Consider the following 22,173-nt stretch of genomic DNA (forward strand, 5'->3'; position numbering starts at 1 on the left):
CAGTTCCCCACAGCCCTGATCTTGGGCACCTGAGTCACAGGGAGGTGCTTGAGTTTTTTCCTTATTATTTTTGCCCAGACCATTATATTTAGTCCAGAAAGAACCAGATGGCTAACAATAAGAGATAGACTTTCAGGCCTGATATAACAATGATAAAAGATCAAGAGCCAAATAATGTAAAGAGATGAGATAATTACAACAGAAACTTCAGGTAAGGGAAGCTTCATGCTGAGCTTCCTAGGAGCCATGGTGAAAAGAGAAGCAGGCACACACAGCTCTCATTATCAAGCCAAAGGAGAGCTGCCAGATTATTGAGGTGTTTTCTAGAGCTGAATTTGAGCGGTGTTTGTCCCATAGATCTTCACACAAGGTGGTGTTAAACATCAGAAAACCTAGTGTCTGCAAGAGCCTTTTTGTAAGATGTCCTGACACTTATACTTTGGCCTTACCCCCAGCGTCCTGTTTGTGCTTGGGCCCATAGCTAGGGTGGGCACGAGGCCAGGGGACTGAGCTGGCCTGTCTACCACTTGGGCTCACCTCTGCCTACAGTCCCCTTGGAGGGTGACAGTCCCCTTGGAGGGTGACAGGAATCTGGCTTCACAGCTCTGGCTTGGGGAGGAAGTCAGAGCGATGAGTAGCCTAGCAGAGGAGGGACCCCCAAGACCTGGAGCCCACCTGTGTACCCTCCTGGGACCCCTGCATTGGGCACCTCCCGGGAGCCAGGGGTGTGGTGACTTTTCTGAGGACCCTCCCTAAAGCTGATGGCCTCTCAGCCGGACGTGGTGGCTGAGGAGCCACGACCCCGGACTTCCCGAACCAGAAGTCAGGGCACAGGGTCTGACCCAGGAGCCATTCTGATTGGGTGACATCTCATCCCCTTTATTTAACCATGTATTTACATTTTCCTTAAATAATAAGACGGTGTAAAACAGGAATCCCACCTGGGGACATTCAGGCTGCCCAGCCATCTTGGGTAATTTACATCTCCCCAGATTCCTTTATCCCATATGCACCCTGCAAGGCGCTGAGGGGACCATGGCAGAGGCACACCCAAGACCTGCCCTGGCCCTCAGAGTCCCCGCACTCTGTCCTTGCCTCCCGCTGTTGCCGCGTCCAACGAAGTGCCTGCCCAGAGCTGGGACACCCCACCCTGCCTGCTGTCCACGAGGGGCCCCCAGGCCTGGCTGGGCCCCGTGGGGTGTGAGGACCTGGGGGGCGGCTGGTGGGCACCCAGTGTGTGCCTGGTACTGGGCTGGGGCTCTGCAGCTGTTTCTTCTGCTCACATCCTCGAGGTCGGCATCTTGTCCCCTTTTACAGAGCAAGACGTGGAGGCGTCAGGGCCTGAGCCCGGCTCTGCCTGGCTCCAAAAGCTGTGCCTTTGCCATGTCTGTGCTCCCAGGAATCACACGGGGAAACTGAGGCTCAGAGAGAGGAGGGACTTGCCCATAGTGTCATAGCCAGGTTGATAGGGACAGGTGCTCGGCCTGAGCCCCGTCCCCCAACTCTGCTCCCTTCCCAGCACTGCCCCCGAGCCCCTTCTCCCCAGACGACTCCAGCCCACTCCTGCCCATGCCGGCCGAGTTCTTCCACCCTGCCGTGTCTGCCAGCCAGAAAGGGCAGGAGAAGGGCACCGGCGCTGAGAGCCTCCCCAAGATCTCGCTGCAGGGCTCCTGGGCGTCCTTGCGTTCGCCGAGTGTCAACTGCACCTTGCTCCGGCCGGTACGGGCACCTGCGGGCTCCAGAGAGCTGTCCCGGGGAGGGGAGGGGTGGGGAGGGGGGAGGGCGGCCAGAGGCACAGGGGCACGTGACTGCGTGATGGTGCAGGGGGCCTCGGGGGTGATGCTGGGACTGGAGGGAGGATGGCCACAGGGGCGGATTCACTGGGCAGGGTCAGGTCCTGGGCACCTGGGGGTCCCGGGAGGACCCAGATGGTGGGGGCTGAAGAGGATCTGTGGGGACTTGAGGGGAGAGGGAGGGTGTAGTGGGAGGCTTCGTGGGGTGACAGGGTGCTGGGAGGACACCTTGGGTGCTCTGGGTGGGTGTGGGTGGGGCTCCATTACTAGGGATGGAGCTGGAGGGCAGGCCTGGGCTGTGGGAGGCTCGGCCTGCAGGGTCCCCTGTGCTGGGTTGGCCGGGGCCACAGCCCTCACAGGCCACAGCCCTCACGTCACTGCCGCTGGGGAGCACAGAGCAGCGTGGTGGGGGCTGGGCCGCTGGGTGCTCTTGCGATCATTCATGCAGTGGCTGTCCCCTGTCACAGCTGGCTGCGTGCAGGACACAAACCCCTGCCCCCCGGGCTCGCAGCGCAGGGTTCACAATGTGCGTGGCAGGGGTGCGGGAGGAGAGGCGAGGAACCAAAATAAACACCTGACAAGTGTGGTCTGCTCCACAGTGGTGCGTGCTAGGGAGAGCCTCACCCAGGGAGGCGCAGGGGGTGCCGACAGTTCAGTGGCGGGGCCGGGGTCTTCCCGAGGAAGCCGTGGGAAGTGCCAGGGCGTGGGGCTGGGGGGTGGCAGCCACGTGAGCAGGGGAGGTGGTGGGATGGGGGGAAACGAGGCTGAAAGGGCTTGGGGTAGGGTGCCCGGGGCTGTCACTCCCAGGGAGCCAGGAGCCTGCTGCCAAGGGCAGGGCTGTCTGTCCCCTGAGGTCCCGGAACCGGGTAGGGCAGGGAGCCGGGTCAGAGGCTGCTGCGGTGACCACCCCGAGAGCTGGACGTGGTGCAGGGGAGAAGCGTGTTCTGAAGGGAGCTCCCCAGGGACTGGGGTGCTGCCTGCATATCATATGCTGGGAAGGGTGGTGTCCCCGTCACTGGGATAGGCTGGGGACACGGATTCCCTCCTGCTCCCCGCAGGCCACTGGGAGCGACACGTCGCTGGACGCCAGCCCCAGCAGTTCGGCGGGCAGCCTGCAGACCACGCTGGAGGACAGTCTGACCCTGAGCGACAGTCCCCGGCGCACCCTGGGGCCACCGGCACCCGCCGTGGGGCCCCGGGCTGGCCTGTCCCCAGCCACCCGCCGCCGCCTCAGCCTGCGGGGCCGGGGCCTGTTCAGCCTGCGCGGGCTGCGGGCGCATCAGCGCAGCCACAGCAGCGGCGGCTCCACCAGCCCGGGCTGCACCCACCACGACTCCATGGACCCCTCGGACGAGGAGGGCCGCGGCGGTGTGGGGGGCGGGGGCGCGGGCAGCGAGCACTCGGAGACCCTCAGCAGCCTCTCCCTCACCTCCCTCTTCTGCCCGCCGCCCCTGCCGCCGCCCCCCGGCCTCACGCCCGCCAGGAAGTTCAGCAGCACCAGCAGCCTGGCCGCCGGCCACCCCCACGGCCCCGTGGCCCAGCCCCGCAGCCTGGCCCGGAGCCCCTCGTGGGCAGCGGACCGCAGCAAGGACCCTCCGGGCCGGGCGCCGCGGCCCTTGGGTCTGGGCCCCTCGGCGCCCGAGCCGCAGCCGCCCCCCGGGGAGCTGGAGCCGGGAGACCCCTCGAGCAAGAGGAAGAGATGAGGGGCTGCCAGGCCGCGCTGAGGCCCACGCCCTCCCGCCCGCCCCGTCTCACCTTCTTTTACCTCAGGAGCCAGGGAGCAGACAGCAATACTTTGTCCACACCTGGGAATTGCGCAGGGCCAGCCGGCCGCAGGCCGCTGAGAGGCAACAGTGAGTAGGGTCCGGGTTAGCCGAGGCTCAGACGTGGCCCCAGCTGTGGCCCTTCCGTGCATATACACACATATATATGCAGATATATATATATACATAGACAGACATATATATATATATTTATTTTTTTTACTGAGAGCTTATGACTTCCGGAAAGTGCTAGAGTTGGGGAGTGTGGGCCAGGGCCCAGACAGGGCTATGTCTGACGCTTGGGACCCAGGCCAGCCACGCAGCCGTGGCTTTGCCGTTTCCCCGGGGTGAGTAGCTTGGGGAGGACCCTCAGGAGGGCCCTGTGGCCGGGAGACGGGCCCAGAGGAAGAGGTGCAGTTCAGGGTGCAGTTTTTTCCCTTTAAAGAAGAAATGCTGCTAAGATCCCGCATCGTCCCTCACGTTTCGGGGTGTCTGTCTTGTCATTCCTGACCGTCTTGTTGTGAAGTCTTTTGTAGACACCCCAGAGCACACAACCTCACTTAGTCAACCAGTTAGGTGTCTTTCTGTAGAAAAATCAGGGGTGAGTAGCCGTGTTTTCTTAGGGCAGGGGGTGGGGGCGGAGGGCAGCTGCAGGCTGGGCAGGGGCGCTGGCTCCAGGCACCATCCTGGTCCCGGCTCCGCGCACTGCCGGGGATGGGCGTTCTGCCCCCAGGAAGGCAGAGGGCAGGGACAGAGGCAGCAGGACAGGGGAAGGTGAAGGCACCGAGCGGCACGGCGCGCTTGGCCAGCCGGCTGCCCCGCAGCTGCCCCTGGCCTGGCAGTGTGCGGTTCCTTGCTGCCTTTTACCCCAGCGTGGGCCCTGAGCTGTGGCCATTCCCGGGGGTCGTGCTACCCCAACCCTGAGCAGCTCTGCCCCTGCCCCGGCGGCGTTCAGGGCCCAGCAGGTGTGACAGGATTGTAGGTAGGTGTGGGGGCACCTGGGCCCTGGGCCCAGCCCTGGCTCTGCCCCAGCTCCCTGACCCCCGGCCGGGTTACCTGCAGGCCACAGTCTCTGACCCCGTCTGCCTGTCCCTGGGCCTCGGGCTCTCGTCTCCACTGGCCTCCCAAACAGGTTCCAGACGGCTGTGTTTTATTTGAATAGTTATTCATTTATTTCGGTATTTATTAGAAAAAATAATACATTGAACCCGTATTCACAGAAATATTGCTTACGTCGAGGCTCGGTTTTAAAACGTGAGTGGACTTTTTCTCTCGAGTCAGTTTAAACCAAAAGGTTGGGGATGTGGGTGGTGCTGACGTGCAGTGCCACAGGTGGCGCGAGTCTGGGGGATGCTGCGCGTCCGCGGTTGCCGGGCCCCTTGCCTCTGCTGAGGTCTCCTCTGAGGGCTGCCGCTGGGCCGAGAGGGGCCTCGTCCCTGTTCCCAAACCCTGACTTGAGAGAACTTGGCCTGCGTCTGGGCTGGCACATGTGCAGGGTGGGCTGCTCGGAGGGACCCTGGGGGCCTGGGCACCGCAGCGCAGGAGGCAGCGATGACCTGAGCTTCGTCTGTGCAAAGCCCTTCCCCTTAGAGCCGAGGCGTGAGGGGCAGGGAAGGGTCGCCAGGCCAGCGGGATCTCTCAGGGCCCTGGCGGCAGGGGGGCCGGCACCTAAATGCCTGGGCTGTGAAAACGCAACCCCAGTGAGTCAAAGGCAGGCAGATTCCCAGGGTCCAGCCAGGCCCGGGCCCCTGGTGGCACCACGGGGTTGGCCAGCTTGGCGGGCAGGCGGGATTGGCTCCTGAGCCCCTCTGAGCACCCCTCCTCCCCCGAGAGCGGCGATGCCAGCAAGGTCTGGTTCAGGGCCAGGCCCGGGAGGGCTCCCGGTGCGCCTCCTCTCCCTCGGGGACAGGTGAACCTGTGGGGGCGGCTGGGCCCAAGTCTAGCACTGCCACCTGCTCCAGAGCGCCTTGGCCCTGCCCCACTTTCCCCATTGACTGTTTTAAGGGGGGCAGAGGCCCTTGTCCATGGAAGAAGCGGGTGCGGGAAGGCCTGTCTGGCGTCTCGCTGGCCGCTGCATTGGCAGCTGGGAAGGAGGCAGACACGCACGCTTGGCAATGCTGCTGGAGGGCATGCATGTTGGGGCCTTCCAGGTGAAGGGACAGGTGTGAGCAGAGGCTCGTGGGCCAGATGGCAGGTGCACCCAGGAGGTGGGGACAGCTGGGTGTGGAGGCAAAAAAGCTTTGCCTGGGGGAGTTGAGGGAGATGGGGCTCGTTCCCAGAGGGCCCCAAATGCTGATCCCAGGCACTCGGCCTCGTTCCTGTGGGCCAAGGGACAGGGAACCAGGGAAGCTGTGACTGGCTGGCGAGGACAAGCTGAAATGGAAAGGGTTGGGCGAATGGCCCTTCCTGCCTCCCCAACCCTGTGGCCTGGGGCCCTGGGCTCAGGCCCGTGCCTGTCCATCGCAAAAGCACAAACCTACCCTAAGCCACACGGGCTGGCCGTGGGGAGAGTGGGCATCCAGCTGCCAGACACCTCAGGCCGCCTGTCTGCCCGGCTCTGCAAGGTGATGGCTGGCAGGCGCCACGGCATCTGCACGGAGGGACCCAAGACCAGACGGGCCGTGGCCTACCCTGGCCAAACTTACTTCTCCCCCCTGCCCTGCCTTCTGCACTGGGCAGCGCCTCAGAGGACGAAGCGTGTGCAGTCCCCGCCTGTCTGCCTGTCTTCCCCCCACATCCTCCCCCTGGAGCCCTCTGCCTCCAGGGCCACCTCCGGCCCCTTTGCTGAGTTGTGTAAGGGCTCGGGGTCTCAGAAGCCGCTCTTTAGCCCAGACACACACACTCTTTTTGTCTTTGTGCGATAATCCGTGTCCCTGGCAGAGCCGGGGTGAGCTGGGGCCTGGGAAGAGGCAGAGGCTACCTCCTCCAGGAAGCCCTCGGCCTGCCCCGCGCCGTGACTAGGGCACCCCCGTCACTGTACAGTTTCTATGGTGTGAATGAACTTCCCCCTAGTTGCTGACGGCGCTGGTACCTGCTGGCCCAGATGGCCTGGGTGTAGAGAAACCAGGCGGCAGCCACCACCAGTGTTGTTTTGAATAAAAACCCAGAAGCCTATTTAAGAATGTCGGTGTGTCTCTGCTGTTCCTTCCCCTGTGGGCAGGTGTCACGCTGGGGCTTCTCCCGGGTGGGTTTGCGGGGGCGGGAGCAGAGCTCGGTAGGCCCAGGCGCGGCCCCTGCCTGCGGGGGTCCTCACCGTCCTCGCCTGTATCTACCCTTCCCTCCTCCTGTTCCTCCCGCCCCACCCGTCCCGTGAGTGCCCGACGTGGACAGTTGTCTTTGCCTGGAGCACTGAACCCCAAAGCTGGGCAGTCGTGTGAGGGACACGCTGTGGCCACTTGCCGGCCCCCACCCCTCCTCGGCCCCCTCTGCCCCGTTTGTTCAACCTTGTTCCTTCCTTCCGCCCTGTCTCTCTCCCTCCCCTCCCCCCCTCCTCCCCTCCAGCAACTGCTACGGTTCTGGAGGTTCTGCCCTGGCCCAGCCCAGAAATGAGCTGGGTGTGTCCTTGCCCTTGGGGAGCCCCCAGTTTCGTGGGGAGACAGCCTTGGAAATGAGTCCCAGGAGTCAGTGTGCTCCATGGCATGATATGATGACTGGAAAGTCAGACGGCAGAGGATAAAAGGATGCACTGTCACTCTGAGGTCCCCTTGAAGTCTGGGGCGGGTGGGGGGGTCTCCCCAGGGGGCAAGGGGCAGATGGAGGGAAGCGGGAAGGCCGCCAGGGGAGAGCAGCAGGAGCGGAGGCTGGAGAGGGAGGCTGGGGGTGGTGCATGCCCGCTGAGGGGTCCGGACTTTATCTCCAGGCCATGGAGAAGGGAGGGGTGGGGGGCTTGGTGGGACCAGGGCACTGGCCCTGGGCTGGGAGGGCTGGCGGTGGGGGTGACAATCCAGGGCCCTCCAGGGCGATGAGATCTGAGCTGGCAGTGCATGGAGAGGACAGGAGAGGATGCCCTGGGAAGTTCTCAGGAGGCCGAAGCGATGGGCCCACAGCCAGGGAGGCGGGGGGAGGAGTCGAGGCCAAGCCAGCGGGGGTGTGCCTTCCAATATGGAGGCGCCAGGAGGGACATGGGTGTCGGGCGCGGAAGGCAATAGGTGGGCTTTGTGCACCTGGAGTCTGAGGTCCCTGGAGGGCATCCCAGGGACCGTCCTGCAGGTCTCCACAGGGGGAGAGAAGGGGCTGAGGACAAGCTGAGGATCGCTGGGGACCCCTCCCAGCCATGACGTCCACCCTGGGCAGCTAGGCCAGGTCTCCAGTGAGGAGTGAGGCCTGAGCCTCACGTCCAAAGACCTGCTGTCGACGCCGGGCCCTGGCCTACTCTGAGCAGGCCTGGCTCTGCCTCAACTTCTTTGGGAAACGGGGGTGAGATCCCTCTCTGGACAAAAGCTGGTGGCCCAGGAGCTGGGCCAGGCCTGCTGTCACGGCCTCAGGGCATTGTAGCAGCACACATGTGTGCACACATACACGCAGACCTCAGTGTCTCTCTGTCCCACAGGGAGGTAGACGCCTGGGGTAGAAAAGGCCTTTAAAGTTGTCCCCTGCCAGCCAACGGATTTGAGCAGGGACCCCCAGTGCTACGAGCAGTCCTGCCTATGGTCAGGTCTCAGCTCAAATGTTGCCTCTTCTGGGAAGCCTTCCAGGCTGCCTCGTGGCTTGGGCAGGTGTCCCTTTGTCCCACAGCTCCCACTTCTCCCTCCATACCAGCCCTCCCTCCCCACACCCTTGTCTGTTTTCCAACTGAGTCCCCTGTCAGACTGCGCTGGCCAGAGGACAGTGACCATGTTTACTTCTCCCAGCCAGCAAATGTCAGCTACTGGCTGAGTTTTGGAAGCAGTAGGGATTTGAAAGACCAGTTAGCCCCTACTCTCGTTCTCCACCTGAGGACACAGGCCTGGACAGGCAGCGCGGCACGGTCTGGGCTGCAGGGTGAGGCAGAGGCTGGCTGACCCGCACAGCGCCGCCACCTCCGGGGCCTGGAGCTCTCGGCCCGCTGTCCTCTGTGGCGGCCCCCGGGGAGCAGAGCCTGATGTGTTGTCCTCTCTCACCCATTAATAATGGGATTAAAAGCAAGTTGCTGCCAAGGAGAGAGACAGGCTTTAAAAAACATTTTAAGAGAACGAAAAACTTCAGCCATCAGCACTTTTTATTTAGACCTGAATTCATGAATTTTAACCAAATAAACAGAGGCATGTTAGGTATTAATATATGTACGATTATGCAAAACCACTATTATGGCTGTAATGAAAATTAGACTCTGACTCAGTGGTGGAGTTCCAGGAGGGAGGCATCCTCTGGTTTCTGGCGCTGTGACCTCGGATTGCCGTTGCCATGGTAACAGGGCTGCCATGGGAATCTGTGGCCAGGAGGCTGGTCCTGTGGGGAGGGCGGGGACAGGGCCAGGCCGGCTGTGTGGACCTGCAGGCCCATGTCTGGGCCGGGCCAGCGGCATCTGGGTCCCCTGGGCAGAGGCCAGCAGCCCGAGCCTCGGAGGACAGGGGACCGGTCCCCAGCTAGAGGGGACTGGTCCCCAGCGAGAGGAGCTGAGTGGGCGGAAACAGCAAGTGTACAGTGTCCCCGCTCAGCCACATCCTCGTGCTCCCCGCTGGACTGCCCCCCAGGGAGGCACTCTGCCATCTTTATAGCAAACATCAGTAGAGCACCTACTGGGTGCCAGGCCTGTGGTAGGCGCTGGGAACACAGCAGGGAAAGGTCCCTGTGCTCGTGGAGCCCGTATCTCAGAGCGGGAGGCAGAGCGTAGACAAAAAGCAAACAGACACGTGAGCTGGGCCATTTCTGAGCCTGCCAGTGCCATGAAGATGACAGAGCAGGTAAAGTGACCTGGGTGGTCCGGGAAGGCCTGGCTGGGGAGACCTGAGAACCAGAGGGAGAACCCTGCCAAGGCAGCGGTGACCTCTTTCCAGATAAGGGACAGGAGGCTCAGAGGGCAGAAGCCAGATAAGATACTGGACGCAAGTTACATTTGAATTTCATATAAACCATGAATAATTTTTTAGCGTAAGTAGGTCTCATGCAATATTTGGGGCACACTTACACTAAAACGTTATTTCTTGCTTACATCTGAGATTCAGATTTAACTGGGTGTCCTGTATTCTTCTTTGCTAAATCAGCAAGGCCATCAGAGAGGGGAGATGCTTGCCCAGGTCATGTCAGGGATGGGCCACGTTCTGCCCATTCACCCTGACACCCCTGCCCGGGTCCCCCTAGGAGGCTGCTGGGGGGTCTCGCACGCCCCTTGCCCCTGCAGCGCCTTCTCACGCTGAGCCTTGGGGTGGGGGGATCGAGGTGAGACGCCATCTGATTCCCTCTCATCGTTCCGTGGCTCCCGTGGCTCCCGGCGCTGAGCCCTGCGGGCCCTGCGTGTGCTTGTCCTCACCCACTGTCCAGTGTGACTGCATGGACGGGCCACACCCACCTGCTCTGTCCTCCCTCCCCCAGCCTCTTCCTTCCGCAGCCTTCCAGCCCCCACTCAGGCGTCACTGTCTCGAGAAACTTTCCTGCAAGTCCAGGTCTTCCCCACTTCCAAAGACTCTCTGCTCCTCACTTTAAAAAAAATCAGCCATATGTGTCTTTATTGTGATAAAATACACACGATGTGAAATTTACCATCTTAACCATTTCAAAGTGTACAGATCAGTAGTATATTAAGTACACTCATAATGTGCACCCACCACCACCCCCCACCTGCAGACCTTCTATCATCCCAGACTGAAACTCTGCACCCAGTAAACACTCCCCATTCTCTGGCCCCTGGCAGCCACCACCCCACTTTGTGCCCCTCTGCATTTGGCTGCCCTAGGTACCCCACGGGAGTGGAATCATACTGTATTTGTTCTTCTGTGACTGGCTTATTTCACTTAACATAACGTTGTCCGGGTTCACCCATGCAGCAGCAGCAGGTGTGAGAATTCCTTCCTTTTTTACGGCTGCATAGTATTGCGCTGCGTGTCCAGACCACACTGTGTGATTCGCTTTGTTGGTTCCACCTGTCGGCTATTGTGAAAAGTGCTGCTGTGAACACGGGTGTAAAATGTCTCTTCGAGTCCCACTGTCACTTTAGGGCGCGTCCCCAGCGGTGGCATTGCTGGGTCATACGGTGAACCAGGGCGTTGATTTTTGTGGGACCCGCCGTGCTGTCTCGCGTGGCTGACTGTCCCACATTCCCACCGCAGCAACTCACTTGTATGTGAGCCTGGATTGGTACTTGGAAATTTTATATATAGATTTCTTTTTGCCTCCTGTATGTTTCTCTTCCCATTTTCCCTCCTCTCTTTTTGGCGCACTTTTGCCCGCTTGCCTTGGGGGACATCTGTGACTTGCCTTGCGTAGTCCTCAAGACTTCCTGACGTTTATCTCCAAAAGCCCAGAGGAAAGCCTGGAGGGTTTGCAGAGAAGAGAGGAGAGGGCTCACAGCGAGGAGGAGGAGAGAGGGGCTGCGTTCTGGCCCCAAGAGGAGTGGCCGTGGAGAGCTTTGGCCTGGCCAAAGTCCCCAGGGCCACACGTGATCTGGAAGGAGGCAAAGCCACCAGTCCAGGCTCAAGCCCTTGGCCGCAGGGCTCACGGGTAGGACATTTGCCTCCAACTCGGGACAATGCGTGAGGAAGCGAAGCTCCGGGGTTTCACCCCAAGGAATGACCAAGCTGATTTGTAGAGAGCAGAGAAGCGGCATTTGGGCTTCTCTGAGCTTGTGGGCCGAGCACTGTCCCGCCATGTGGGGGGCTCCCCTAGCCGGCCACAGGCAGCTCCCGCCGTCTGCTCGTGGCCCAGGGTCTCCTTAGCTCCAGGGCCCCTGTGAGCGGAGGGTTCACAGCGGTGTGGTCGCTGCCTCCTGAAACCCGTGCCCGCGCGTCATCCCCTCCCTGCGTATGCTGGACCTGGTCACGTCCCTCCAATGATAGACTATGGCGAAAGTGACGGATGCCACTTCTGAGAGGAGGTGACAGAAAACCGCTCCCATCCTGCCCTCCCTTGCTGTCACTTGCTCTGGCGGAAACCAGCTGCCATGTGGTGCGCCGCCCTGCGGAGGAGGCCACGGGACAAGGAACCAAGGATGCCTCCCTCCAGCCAATGTCCAGCAAGGAACTGAGGCCTCCGTCCAGCAGCCCTCGAGGGACTGAATCCTGCCCGCAGCCCCTTGAGTGAGCTTGGAAGCAAAGCTCTGGCAGTGGAGCCTCCAGATGACACCGCAGCCTCGGCCGATGCCAGCGGGGCCAGAGGAGGCCTGCAGGGCTGGGCGTGCCTGGGCTGGGGGCCCTGCGTCAGCCTGGGGGGGGCTCAGACAGGCAAACGACCCCGCCAGGGCCCCCTCACCAGGACTAGCCCTGACCAGCCAGCTCCAAGTCTGAGCTCTTCCTGGCTGGATCCACAGGTTTTAAGGAGGATGTAAATGAGACTAAACTGCCCTTCCCAGACATCTGCGGGCTTCTGGGCCTTCTTAACTGCTGATTAATGGCCTGGCCGAGCTCACAGCCTCCCGCTGCTGTCTGATCCTAAAACCCGGAGGTGCTACTCTGAAATGGGGAGGCACAGAGGAGGAGCAGCTTCTCTCTGCCCTGCGGTGCAGCGACCAAAATAGATCCCCATGGAGGTCAGAGGGCTGGTCCAGGCTTCAGGGAGGCGGTGGGCTGCAACCCAGTTCCCCGGGGCCTTTGCCCGCAGCCGTGCGGGGCTCTGGGTGGCTCTGGGTGTGACCTGGCCCCCAGCCCCCAGCGCAGGCCTCCTCTTCCCGCTAGGATTTGTGTTCTGGGGCACATGGGGTGGGACGGGCAGGAGATGGCCTCCCCAGTCACTGTGGACTGCGTGCTGAGCGACAAGACCGGCAGCCCTCGGTTTTGAGGTGGGAAGGTGGTCCCAGAATCCTGCGAAGCTTCTGGGCTCTGCTCCCCTCTCCACTTAGAGCAGCGAGGAGGCCGGGCCTGGGTGGCCCTGCACTTCCCGCAGAGTGGGGCTGGGGCTGGGGCTGGGGCAGGCCAGAGCCTGGTGCAGACTCACCTGTCGTTGGAGGCTCATCCCACCCTGCGCTGGACCTTTCCTGGTGCTGAGTGCACTCTTGGGCTGTCCCCATCACCTCACTTTCCACACGGGGCCCAACTCCTGCAGACGCAGGACCTCCAGAGCCCCCTGAGCCTCCGGCAGATCAGCCTGCCCTGCTCTGGGCCCTTCCTCTCATAAGGATGCTGTTCCCGTCGTGGAGCTGCGCTTGTCACCTCATCAATGCCACATCACCCCTCATACTGTCACACTGGCAGTTTGTGCTCCAACATACAAATCTGGGGGGACATGAACATTCAGTTCATAACAGACTGACCATGAACTCTTGAAAGACAGGGACTGCGGCCTCAGTGTCTGGGGCACAGGAGGCCCTTGAAGGACTGTGGCCTGGCTGAGGAGGCTGCGCAGCAGGCAGGGGAGAGTGCTGGTGGTGCTGAGGGCTCTCTGGGGACATGGACCACACACACATTTATACACACAGATGCACAACATATACACATGTATGTACACGCAACACACACATACATACACGTATGCACACACACACATACACACGTATACATATATACACATATGCACACACACATGCACATACACATATATACACACACACAGCTGACCCTTGAACAACGCCGGGGCAGGGGCACTGACCTCCCCTCCCCCACCGACACGCGGTCAAAAATGCATACATAACTTTTGACTCCTAATAATCTTAACTACTAATGTGAACCGGAACATTACTGATAACCCAACAGTCAATTTTCACATGTTTTGTATGGTATATGTAGTATATGCTGTATTCTTACAATGAAGTAAGCTAGAGAAAAGAAAATGTTATTAAGAAAATCACAAGGAAGAGGAAATATATTTACTCTCCAGTAAGTGGCAGTGGGTCATCACCCTCCTTGTCTGCACGTGAGTAGGGTGGGGGGTGGGGAGGAGGGGAAAGCAGGGGAAGAGGGGGAGGAGGGAGGGGGAAGAGGGAGAGGGAGGAGGGGGAGGAGGGAAGGGGAGGAGGGCGAGGAGGGTCCGTCTTGCTGCCCCAGGGGTGGCGGAGGCGGAAGGACATCTGAGCAGAAGTCACCCACACAGTTCAAACCCCTGCTGTTCCAGGGTCAACTGTGTGTATATAAATGGGGGGGCTCATGCGTGGAGGGGGCTGACAAGTCCAAAATCTGTAGGTCAGGGAAGGTTGGGAATTCAGGCAGGATTTTTATGGCATGGTCCCGAGGCAGAATTCACTATCCCCCGCGAGCCGCGGTTTTCACTGAGGGCCTCCAGCTGACTGGGGGCAGCACGCAGCCATCTGAGCTCAGGTGCTCATCAAAACCACAAAACGCCTTCACAGAAACACCTGGACTAGTGTTTGACCTAATGCCTGGGCACTGCAGCCAGCCAGCGTGACACGTAAATCACCTGGCACGACTGGGCTCAGCCCGCTCCCCACCCCCCATGCAGTGGTGGACCGTCCACTCCAAGAGCCTTGGTGGCAGCAGGCTGGTGGCCCTTCTCTCACTTGGCCGCTGAGAGGAGCAGAGAAGGATGTGTGTGTCAGGGTCCTGGCGGGCCCGGACACCTGTCCTTTGGCCTGCCATGTCACTGCAGACCCGGCGCTGGCAATGTTGCCACTGCAAGAAGCCAGTCCTGGGAGAAGAAACTCTGCAGTGAGCAGAGGTTTGGTGGCCTCTTGATGACATGTTTGCACAGTGGGGACTCCAGCGACTGCCAGGCAAGGCCTCATTAGGGCTGCAGAGATGAGGTTTTCTAGCTCAGGGCAGGCCTCAAAGTCCTGCCACCTCTGGAGCGTGTCTAGCCTCCTGCCAGGTGAGACCGGGCTGCCCTCTGCAGTCCTGTCTGCTCCAGCGTGGGGCGAGGCCTGCCTGGTGCTCCGTCTTCAGTGCTCTGGACCACGTGATTCCCGTGCCGGGCACAGCCCCTCCCAGAGCCTGGAACCTCGGCCTAAATGTGCTGTTGCCTGAGAAACCACAGCCCCGTCCTCCAACCTGCAGCAGCCACCACTCTCTTGTCCTGGGGCTGCCTGTGTGTGCACATGTGTCCCCAACCACCCAGGAAGAGCAGGGCCACGACGGAGTCGTCTGGAGACCCGGTGGCCAGCACAGGGCCTGGCCCGGAGCTACAGTCGGCAGGGAGGGCAGGGGAAGCTTTCTCAGCACCGTCTTCCCGTTTGCAGTGTCCCTGAGCCAGGCCAAACACCTTCGACATCCCTAACCTTGCAAAGACTCTGTGCGTAACGCGAATCTGTGGGTTCGTTATAAGTGAGACTTTAATTCTGGCAAAATGGTGGGCCCGTACGGGTGAAGTGACGCCAGCTGCCGTAGCAGATACACGCCTAAGTCCCAGTGGTTTCTCCTGCTCACGTGACGTCTGAATCGGTGGGCAGCTCTCTCATACGCAGGGATTAGGGACCCAGGCACATCAGTCTGTGGCTCCACCGTCCTCACCCTAAGGCTTCCAAGGTCACTGGGGACAGGGAAGTGCAGGGAAGATCGTAGCGGGGTGCCCACCACCCAACCCCGTCCCGCTGCACAGAACGCACACAGGTGGCCACGCTCAGCTGCAGAGGACGCTGGAACCGTGGTCCAGCTGTGAGCCCCAAAGGAAGAAGAAATCACTGGGTGAGCAGGAAGACCTGCTCTGCTACAGCCAGATCTTCCTCGGGGTGGAGGGGAGGGTCTTCTGCTACAAAACACCTAAAAAGCAAGACAAGTTACCATAAACTTCTTTATTTTATGCATAGATAAATTTGCAAGGAAATAAGGAAAATTTCTGAGAGCCAGAAATGAAGAGGGAGCCGACCCCAGGACAGGAAGCAGATGCCCCGAGGCACGTGCCCTAACGGGAACCTTGAACCTCAGGATTTAATGCTCTGCAGGGAAAAGACGACACTGTGTAGACTGAGCTCCCAGGACGGTGGGAGTGGGAAGCGAGACCCTTTCTCAAGCTGGGACCCTAGAGGCTGTACCTTCAATGCAAGGGTGGGTTATAAAGAACACAACCTTCTAGCAAAGAACCATGAGAAGGACAGTCATTTGTCCTGGCCTTGGCAATAAATGAGGATAAAAGGATTCCTTCCTGAGAATGTATCAGTTTCGGCTGATGTTCATTCGGGATTGGGTTCAAATTTATAAGCTGCATGGTCCAGAAACCCCAAGCCAAGAAATTGACCTAAAGTGGTGTTAGGCTGGTGCACCTGGGCACACGGCCAGAGCCCCCACCCAGGTCCTTCGGGGTTCCAGAGATCAGGCTCAGTCTCAAACCGCAAAACACAGGTGAAAACACTCCACGATGAGTCGGAGTCAGCAGAAACCAGACGTGCGAAACGAGATCAAAAGGTGTTTGAATCATCAGAAATAGAATAAAAATAAGTTTGAAAGTTTTAAAGAAATAAAATAATTGAGGACATAGACAAGGAAAAACAGAGTAGGAAAGTGGTTCCAGAGATCAGGCTCAGTCTCAAACCGCAAAACACAGGTGAAAACACTCCACGATGAGTCGGAGTCAGCAGAAACCAGACGTGCGAAACGAGATCAAAAGGTGTTTGAATCATCAGAAATAGAATAAAAATAAGTTTGAAAGTTTTAAAGAAATAAAATAATTGAGGACATAGACAAGGAAAAACAGAGTAGGAAAGTGATAAGAGAGGGATGAAAAAAGCCAGATAGAACTTCTGGAAGTGAAAAATGTAACAACTGAAACGTGAAACTCGGGCTGGGCCGCACGGCAGAGACCCGGGAGGAACCGCGGAGTGGAGGGTGCGCCGAGGCGATCACAGGCTGCGTGACGCAGGACGGGGCCGCGTGACGCAGGACGGAGAGGAAGGACGGGGGCCAAGGGGCAGGCAGAGTCGGAAGGATGATGCGCGTCCACTTGGAGAATGAGAAGAGGGTGACCGTCATTGTTCACAGAGGTAACAGCCGAGGATTTTCCGGAATTGTTAAAACAAGACGCAAATTGCGGCTCAGGCAGCACAATAAAGCCCAAGGAAGGCACTCAAAGAAATCCACACTTGGACCCGTCACGGTGACGCGGAACAGCACAGAGGAGGTTTTACAGGAAGTCAGAGAGCAGAGACAAGCCACCTGCGGGTGGCTGCTGGACTGAAACTTCTCGACGGTAATAATTGAGGCCAGAAGCCTGGAAAACAGAGTCATCAAATACTGGTGTCAACAAAATAAAATAACCGTCCACCAGCATCTGTACATCTGTATTGAGCAAAAACATCTTTCAAGAACAAGATGAAGACATCTTCAGACAAAGCTCAAGCGAGCGTAGAGCCTCCCTGGAGCCGTTTCTAAAGGAAAATAATTCCAGAAGGAAGGTCCAACAGGCAGGACCAGGGGAGTAAAGAAATGGCTAAATGTGCTGGAAAATCTATTAATAAACACACATTCACTTTGTAGAACAATTGTATTAATAATAATGTCTCATTTGGGGAGATAAAACAGACCAAATGTTCACCATGGCGCTAGTACTTCCCGTGATGATTATTTGGATGTTTTCTGGAGAAATACTAAATATCAGATTCTTTTAGGAATGTTTCTGCTTTGCTGATGCCCCAAGTATGAGCGTCGTCAACCTACAGGATGATGGAGCACCTTGACCGGAGCCCAGAAGTTAAGGCCCTGTCTCTCACCAAGAAATCTCTCACACACACACACACACACACACACACGTGCGCACACACGCATGCACGCACCTTTCCTCTTCTCCCCCACTTTGGCCAAAGGTTTGCTCAGCCTTTTAGCAAGAGCCCACCGTGTGCCAGGCCTGGTGCTGGGCTCTGGTCAGTCCTCCCGCCCTCTGCTCTGGACACTAGGGGTCCCTATCGGGCCCTGGCGAGCCTCGGCTGCCCTCCACCCTGCAGACCCCTCCGGCCCTGCTGCACTCTGCATGCCCCAAGGGAGGCCACGTCCTCGCTCCCACTAAGGCTGTCAGCCGCCTGGCAGGGGGATTAAGTGACCGCCACGGGCAATTGCTCCCAACACACTTAAGACGTCCCCGTTCCAGGAGAAGGCCCTGCTGACAGGAAAGGTGGCTGCGAGCCTGCTGGTGGGATCTGGCAGCAGCAGCCGCGAGCTCCCAGCTGTCACGGGGAGAGGGACAGTGCTGGGTATGTTGGGGGCCTGGCTGCCCCCTCCACAGCAGGGGAGCTGCGGTCCTGGGGCTGCTGGAGAGGTGCCCAGAGCATTCAGGAACTCGGAGGTGGGGCGCCTGGGGGTGCCCAGGGGGCTGATTTATGAGGCCAGATTAAGAAGACTGATGGCCTGTCCCTTAGCCAAGAAACGAGTCCCACTGCAAACCTTTGAAGGGCACGCAGGCGGGGGCAGGAGACGCTTTGTGAAGAGCCGCGCAGGGAGTAACGAGGACTAACGGGCTGACACGGAGCCAGGTCCGCGAAGCTGCCTCGGCTGTGAAGGCTGTCGGGGCAGGAAGGTGGCTCTGGCAGCCAGTCGGGGCTGCTGGCTGGAATCGCAGGGCACCTGACTGGACAGGCGTGGGCGGCGCGGACGAGGCGGAATCGGATTCGGCGCAAGACCATCGTCTGCGGCTGAAATGGCCTGTGCCGTTGCCCCCTCCCTCCGGGCCGCCCAGCCTGCGGGGGGTCAGGGCCAGCGGCGTCCCCACCCGAGGGAGCACCTGCGGGCTGCCCCGGCCCGGGAGCTGCCAGGAGGGGTGACGACCATCGAAGGAGGAAAGCTTGGGCCCTTGCTCTCCTGGGTGACCTTCCTTAGCCTTGAGCCTGAGCCCGGCCCACGTGTCACAGGGGCCACCTTCCGGCCACAGGTGCACGGCAGGGCGGGGTGCATGCACCGGCTTTCTGCCTGGGATTCCTGAAGCAGATTCTGGTTCCGCTCACGGTCCCCAAAGCAAACGACAAGAGGTGGTCTGTTTCCTGCCTGCTGAGTGACCTACGGGGAAAGCACCGGAAGGCCAGGAAGGCGACCTCACCGCTTTGCTCACGGGAGCACCTCGGAGCTCCGGGAGCCGCATGGGGAGCTGAGGAGCTGCAGTCACACTGGGGAGGCTGCTGCATCCTGACTCCTCTATGCTGTCATGCGTGGGTGGTTTGAACTTTCCTAAACTAATGACCAGGCTGCACAGAAACTGGGGTTCTCCCAGGCTGCGGAGGCCACCCCCACGCAGGGCCCCAGCCATGGTTCCCACGCGAGTTCCCTCACTGGAGGAAGCAGCCTCTGGACTCGGGCTCTGACTCAGCGCCCTGCCCAGGCTGGGGCACAGGCTGTGTGGCTGCGGTGCCCTTCCTGGAGGCGCGGGAGCCCGAGGAGGAGCAGTGTGGGCGGCCGGGCCTGGCCTGGCGGGGGTGGGGGGACTCCCGGGGCGCCTGTGTGGGCCTCATGACGCCCGGGAGGCAGCTCCGCATTTTGCAGGTGAGACGGCAGATAGCAGGAGAGGAGGGGTGAAGCACCTTGCCCAAGGCCATGCAGGTTCCGTGGGTTTGAGCCCAGGTTTATCTGCCTCCCGGCTCATGCTCCTCCCCACCCCTCCTGCTACGCCCCACACCTCCGCAGGGTGGGTGCACGGCTGTAGGAATAGGGGTGAGATGGCCACAGGGGCGTGTACACACCCTGTCCAGAGTCAGGCAGGCCTGGGTTGGCATCTTGCTCTGCTGTTAGTAAGTCACGTGACTTTGAATGACTTGCACCCCTGTGCCCAGACTCTCCCAGAAAAAGGAGGCGGGACCTGTGGTGGGAGGGGTCCAGGGAGGTAACGTATAAAACTAAGGTCCAGCTTGGCCCTTAGGAGGTGCTTTTATATGTCCCCTGCCTTCTGAAGACCAGCTCGTGCCTCCTCCCCGGGTCCTGCTGAGGCCCCTGGGCTGTGGGACAGGGCCGACATCCCCTCAGCAAACGGCTCTCCTAGGGTGGGCCCTGCTGCCCCCACGCCGCAGCAACCTGCTCTGATCTGTCTCCTGGGACGGTCTGTTCGGCCATCCTGGGCCTGATGGTCCGGGAGGTCCTGCAGCCACCCTGTCCCCTGTCCCCCGCCGCTGCCCCCGGTCCTCATGCTGTACTTCATGGCAGCCCTGCTGTGGCGTCTGTGCCCTCCCCCCCCCAGAGAGCAGCCTCGGGAACACAAACTATTCACCTGTGGGGTTTTTATTCCCCCACAAAACGTGGTGCTTGGCAGACAGGGGTGAGAGGGGACAAAGTGCCGGCGCCAGCCCCGCGCCCGCTGAGCAGAGCCACCTCAGCCCTGGTTCCTGGGGCCAAAGCCGCGGCTTCGCTCCCGAGGCCCCATGCAGATTTGTATTCCGGGAAGGCTTTGGGGAAAGTAATAAAAGAACGGGGGCGGGGGTGGGGGTGGGGTGGGGAGCCCAACACACCTGAACAAGATTTCTCATTAGTTTGAAAGATGGACTAGCTGCTGGTCTAATGAAGGAAGTGGATCGTGTCCTGATTAAGTCGGCTGGCACTTGGAGGCGGCCCGACCTTCACAGAGGTCCCAGAATCACCAGCGTCGAACCCTAAGGGGCGCCGCCTAGTCTGGGGGGCTTTGCAATTCCTCATCAGCCTCGCCCATCGGCCTGGCCTTCCCGGGCGCAAAGCAGACGGGGAAGGAAGGGAGGGCACCGGTGGGAGGGGCCGGGTCTGCTCCAGGCCTGCCGTGTTGGGCCCGTGACTTTGTTTCTCCGGCCTCAGTGTCTTGCTGTTGGTTGGCGATCGTCGTCCTGCCTGTAGAGCGGCCCCAGGATGCCCAGTGCCAGCCGGGGCAGGCTCTCCCAGCAGCACCCTGCCCTCCTCCCTGGCGACACCCCATCTGGTCATCTGGCGAGAGGCCGGCTGCCCGGGCTGGTGCCCGGATGAGCCGCTTCCCACAGTCCCTGCAGCCGGGCCACGCGTCCCCTGCTCAGGCTTCCCTGCAGTTTTAGCTGGAGGCCGGGAGTGTCTCTGCAAGGTCCCCAGGAGGCGGACCACATTAAGCGGGGCCTGCGTAACCCAGCCCGGGTGGGCAGAGCCATTTCTCAGCCCAGATACATCTTCCTCCCGGAGAAAGATCTTGAAGCACCTAATAAACAAGGTACAGATGCAGCTCAGATCCTTCTGCTATTTATTCTCTGTTTTTGGAACATAAAAGCAGATTCTTAGGACTGTGGCTGTAATATGTTAATGGAATTTCTGCCACCTAGAGCTGACACGCAGCACCCTGCCTTTCAGAAGCAAGGCCTCTGGGGACAGCCTGTAGCTATCATTAGAGCAGATTCTACATGCTCTTAAATTAATGACCAGGTTTAACAGCTGTGGGGGCCTCTCCCTCCCTCAGGCTCTGAGTGTAACGGCTTTCCTGGTCGCCTGTCACTGCCCGAGGCCTCTTGCCTCAGCCTGTTTCTCTGCTACTGTCTCCATTGCCACCTGCAGGTCGAAGCCCAGCCCTGGTCTGGGACCAGCCCAGGCCTCGGTTTCCTGAGCGCAGGCCCTGAGCCAAAGGGAACTGAGCTTCAAGCCGTGAGAGCTTTGCTCCTGAACGTCTCTGCTGGCAGGACGCTGCCCTGGGCCCCTCACCCCGCTCTGCAGCACAGAACCCACTCAGTGTGAAGGGCCCACCCACCAGCCTCTCGCCTTTGGCGGCCCCCCAGGTGCTTTCAGAGTAAGGCGCTCTCTGCCCACTCTCCCAGCCCCTCTCAAAAAGGCGTTTGGATCATAATCCCAAAGACACAATCCTGAATGCCATAATCCTGAATGTGGAAATCCAAAAGATCAAAATCCCTAAAGTCTAAATCCCTAAAGTCTAAACCTCTAATGTCTAAAATCCTGAAAATCACAATCACAGGATAGTTGCATCATGTGAGGTGGAGCTATTGCCCTGCTATTGTCTTTATTTGGGAATTTATTATGGTTTGAGGAGATGCGTTTGAGGGTGCCAAGCTGACAAACGGAAGATCTGTGGACTTAATTTCAGGTGTCAACTTGACTGGCTTAAGAAATGCCTAGAAACCTGGTAGCGCATTATTTTGGGTGTGTCTGTGAGGATGTTTCCAGAGGAGGCTAGAGTGTGAGTCTGAGTGGACCAGGTGGGGAAGAGCTGCCCTCAGTGTTGATGGCACCATCCAGTCCGCTGGGGACCCGGACAGAACACAAGGTAAACTGGTCTCTGAGAACTGGCACAGACTTTTCAACTGCTGCTTGGACGTCAGCACCCCAGGCTTGCTGGCCTTTGGACTCCAGGACCTAGCCGGTGCCCTCCCCCGACCCCCGGCCCTCGGTCCTGAGGCTTTCGGCCTCAGACTGAGAGTTACACCCTCGGCTTCCCTCGTTCTCAATGTAAAAACATCGAAACTTCCTCAAAAATGAAGAGGAAACTCTCCCTTTGTTCATATGATGACCACAGTTAAAACTGAAGTATCCTTTTAGTGTATGTGCCTTTGTGAAAGATAAAATTTGTTGCGATCTTAGCTCTTTGAGTGACTGCATAGGTGGTGGCGATCCATTGTAGGTTTATTATTATTATTGTTATTACTAGAGACAGAGTCTTGCTCTGTCACCCAGGCTGGAGTGCAATGGCTCAATCATAGC

At 59.4% G+C, this 22,173-nt stretch overlaps 1 protein-coding gene across 1 annotated transcript in view; it reads left to right on the forward strand.

Moving 5' to 3' along the window:
* CACNA1I (calcium voltage-gated channel subunit alpha1 I) overlaps positions 1 to 3,496 on the forward strand; it is a 98,492-nt gene extending 94,996 nt beyond the window's left edge. Inside the window, exons 35-36 of the mRNA XM_069491327.1 lie at positions 1,520 to 1,719; positions 2,852 to 3,496. Of these exons, the coding sequence (XP_069347428.1) occupies positions 1,520 to 1,719; positions 2,852 to 3,496 (845 nt within the window). The remainder of the gene's footprint in view (positions 1 to 1,519; positions 1,720 to 2,851) is intronic.
* Positions 3,497 to 22,173: the final 18,677 nt, after the last annotated feature.

This window comes from Eulemur rufifrons, chromosome 16 (genome assembly GCF_041146395.1).
Source record: "Eulemur rufifrons isolate Redbay chromosome 16, OSU_ERuf_1, whole genome shotgun sequence".
In the NCBI taxonomy this organism is placed as follows: Eukaryota; Metazoa; Chordata; class Mammalia; order Primates; family Lemuridae; genus Eulemur; species Eulemur rufifrons.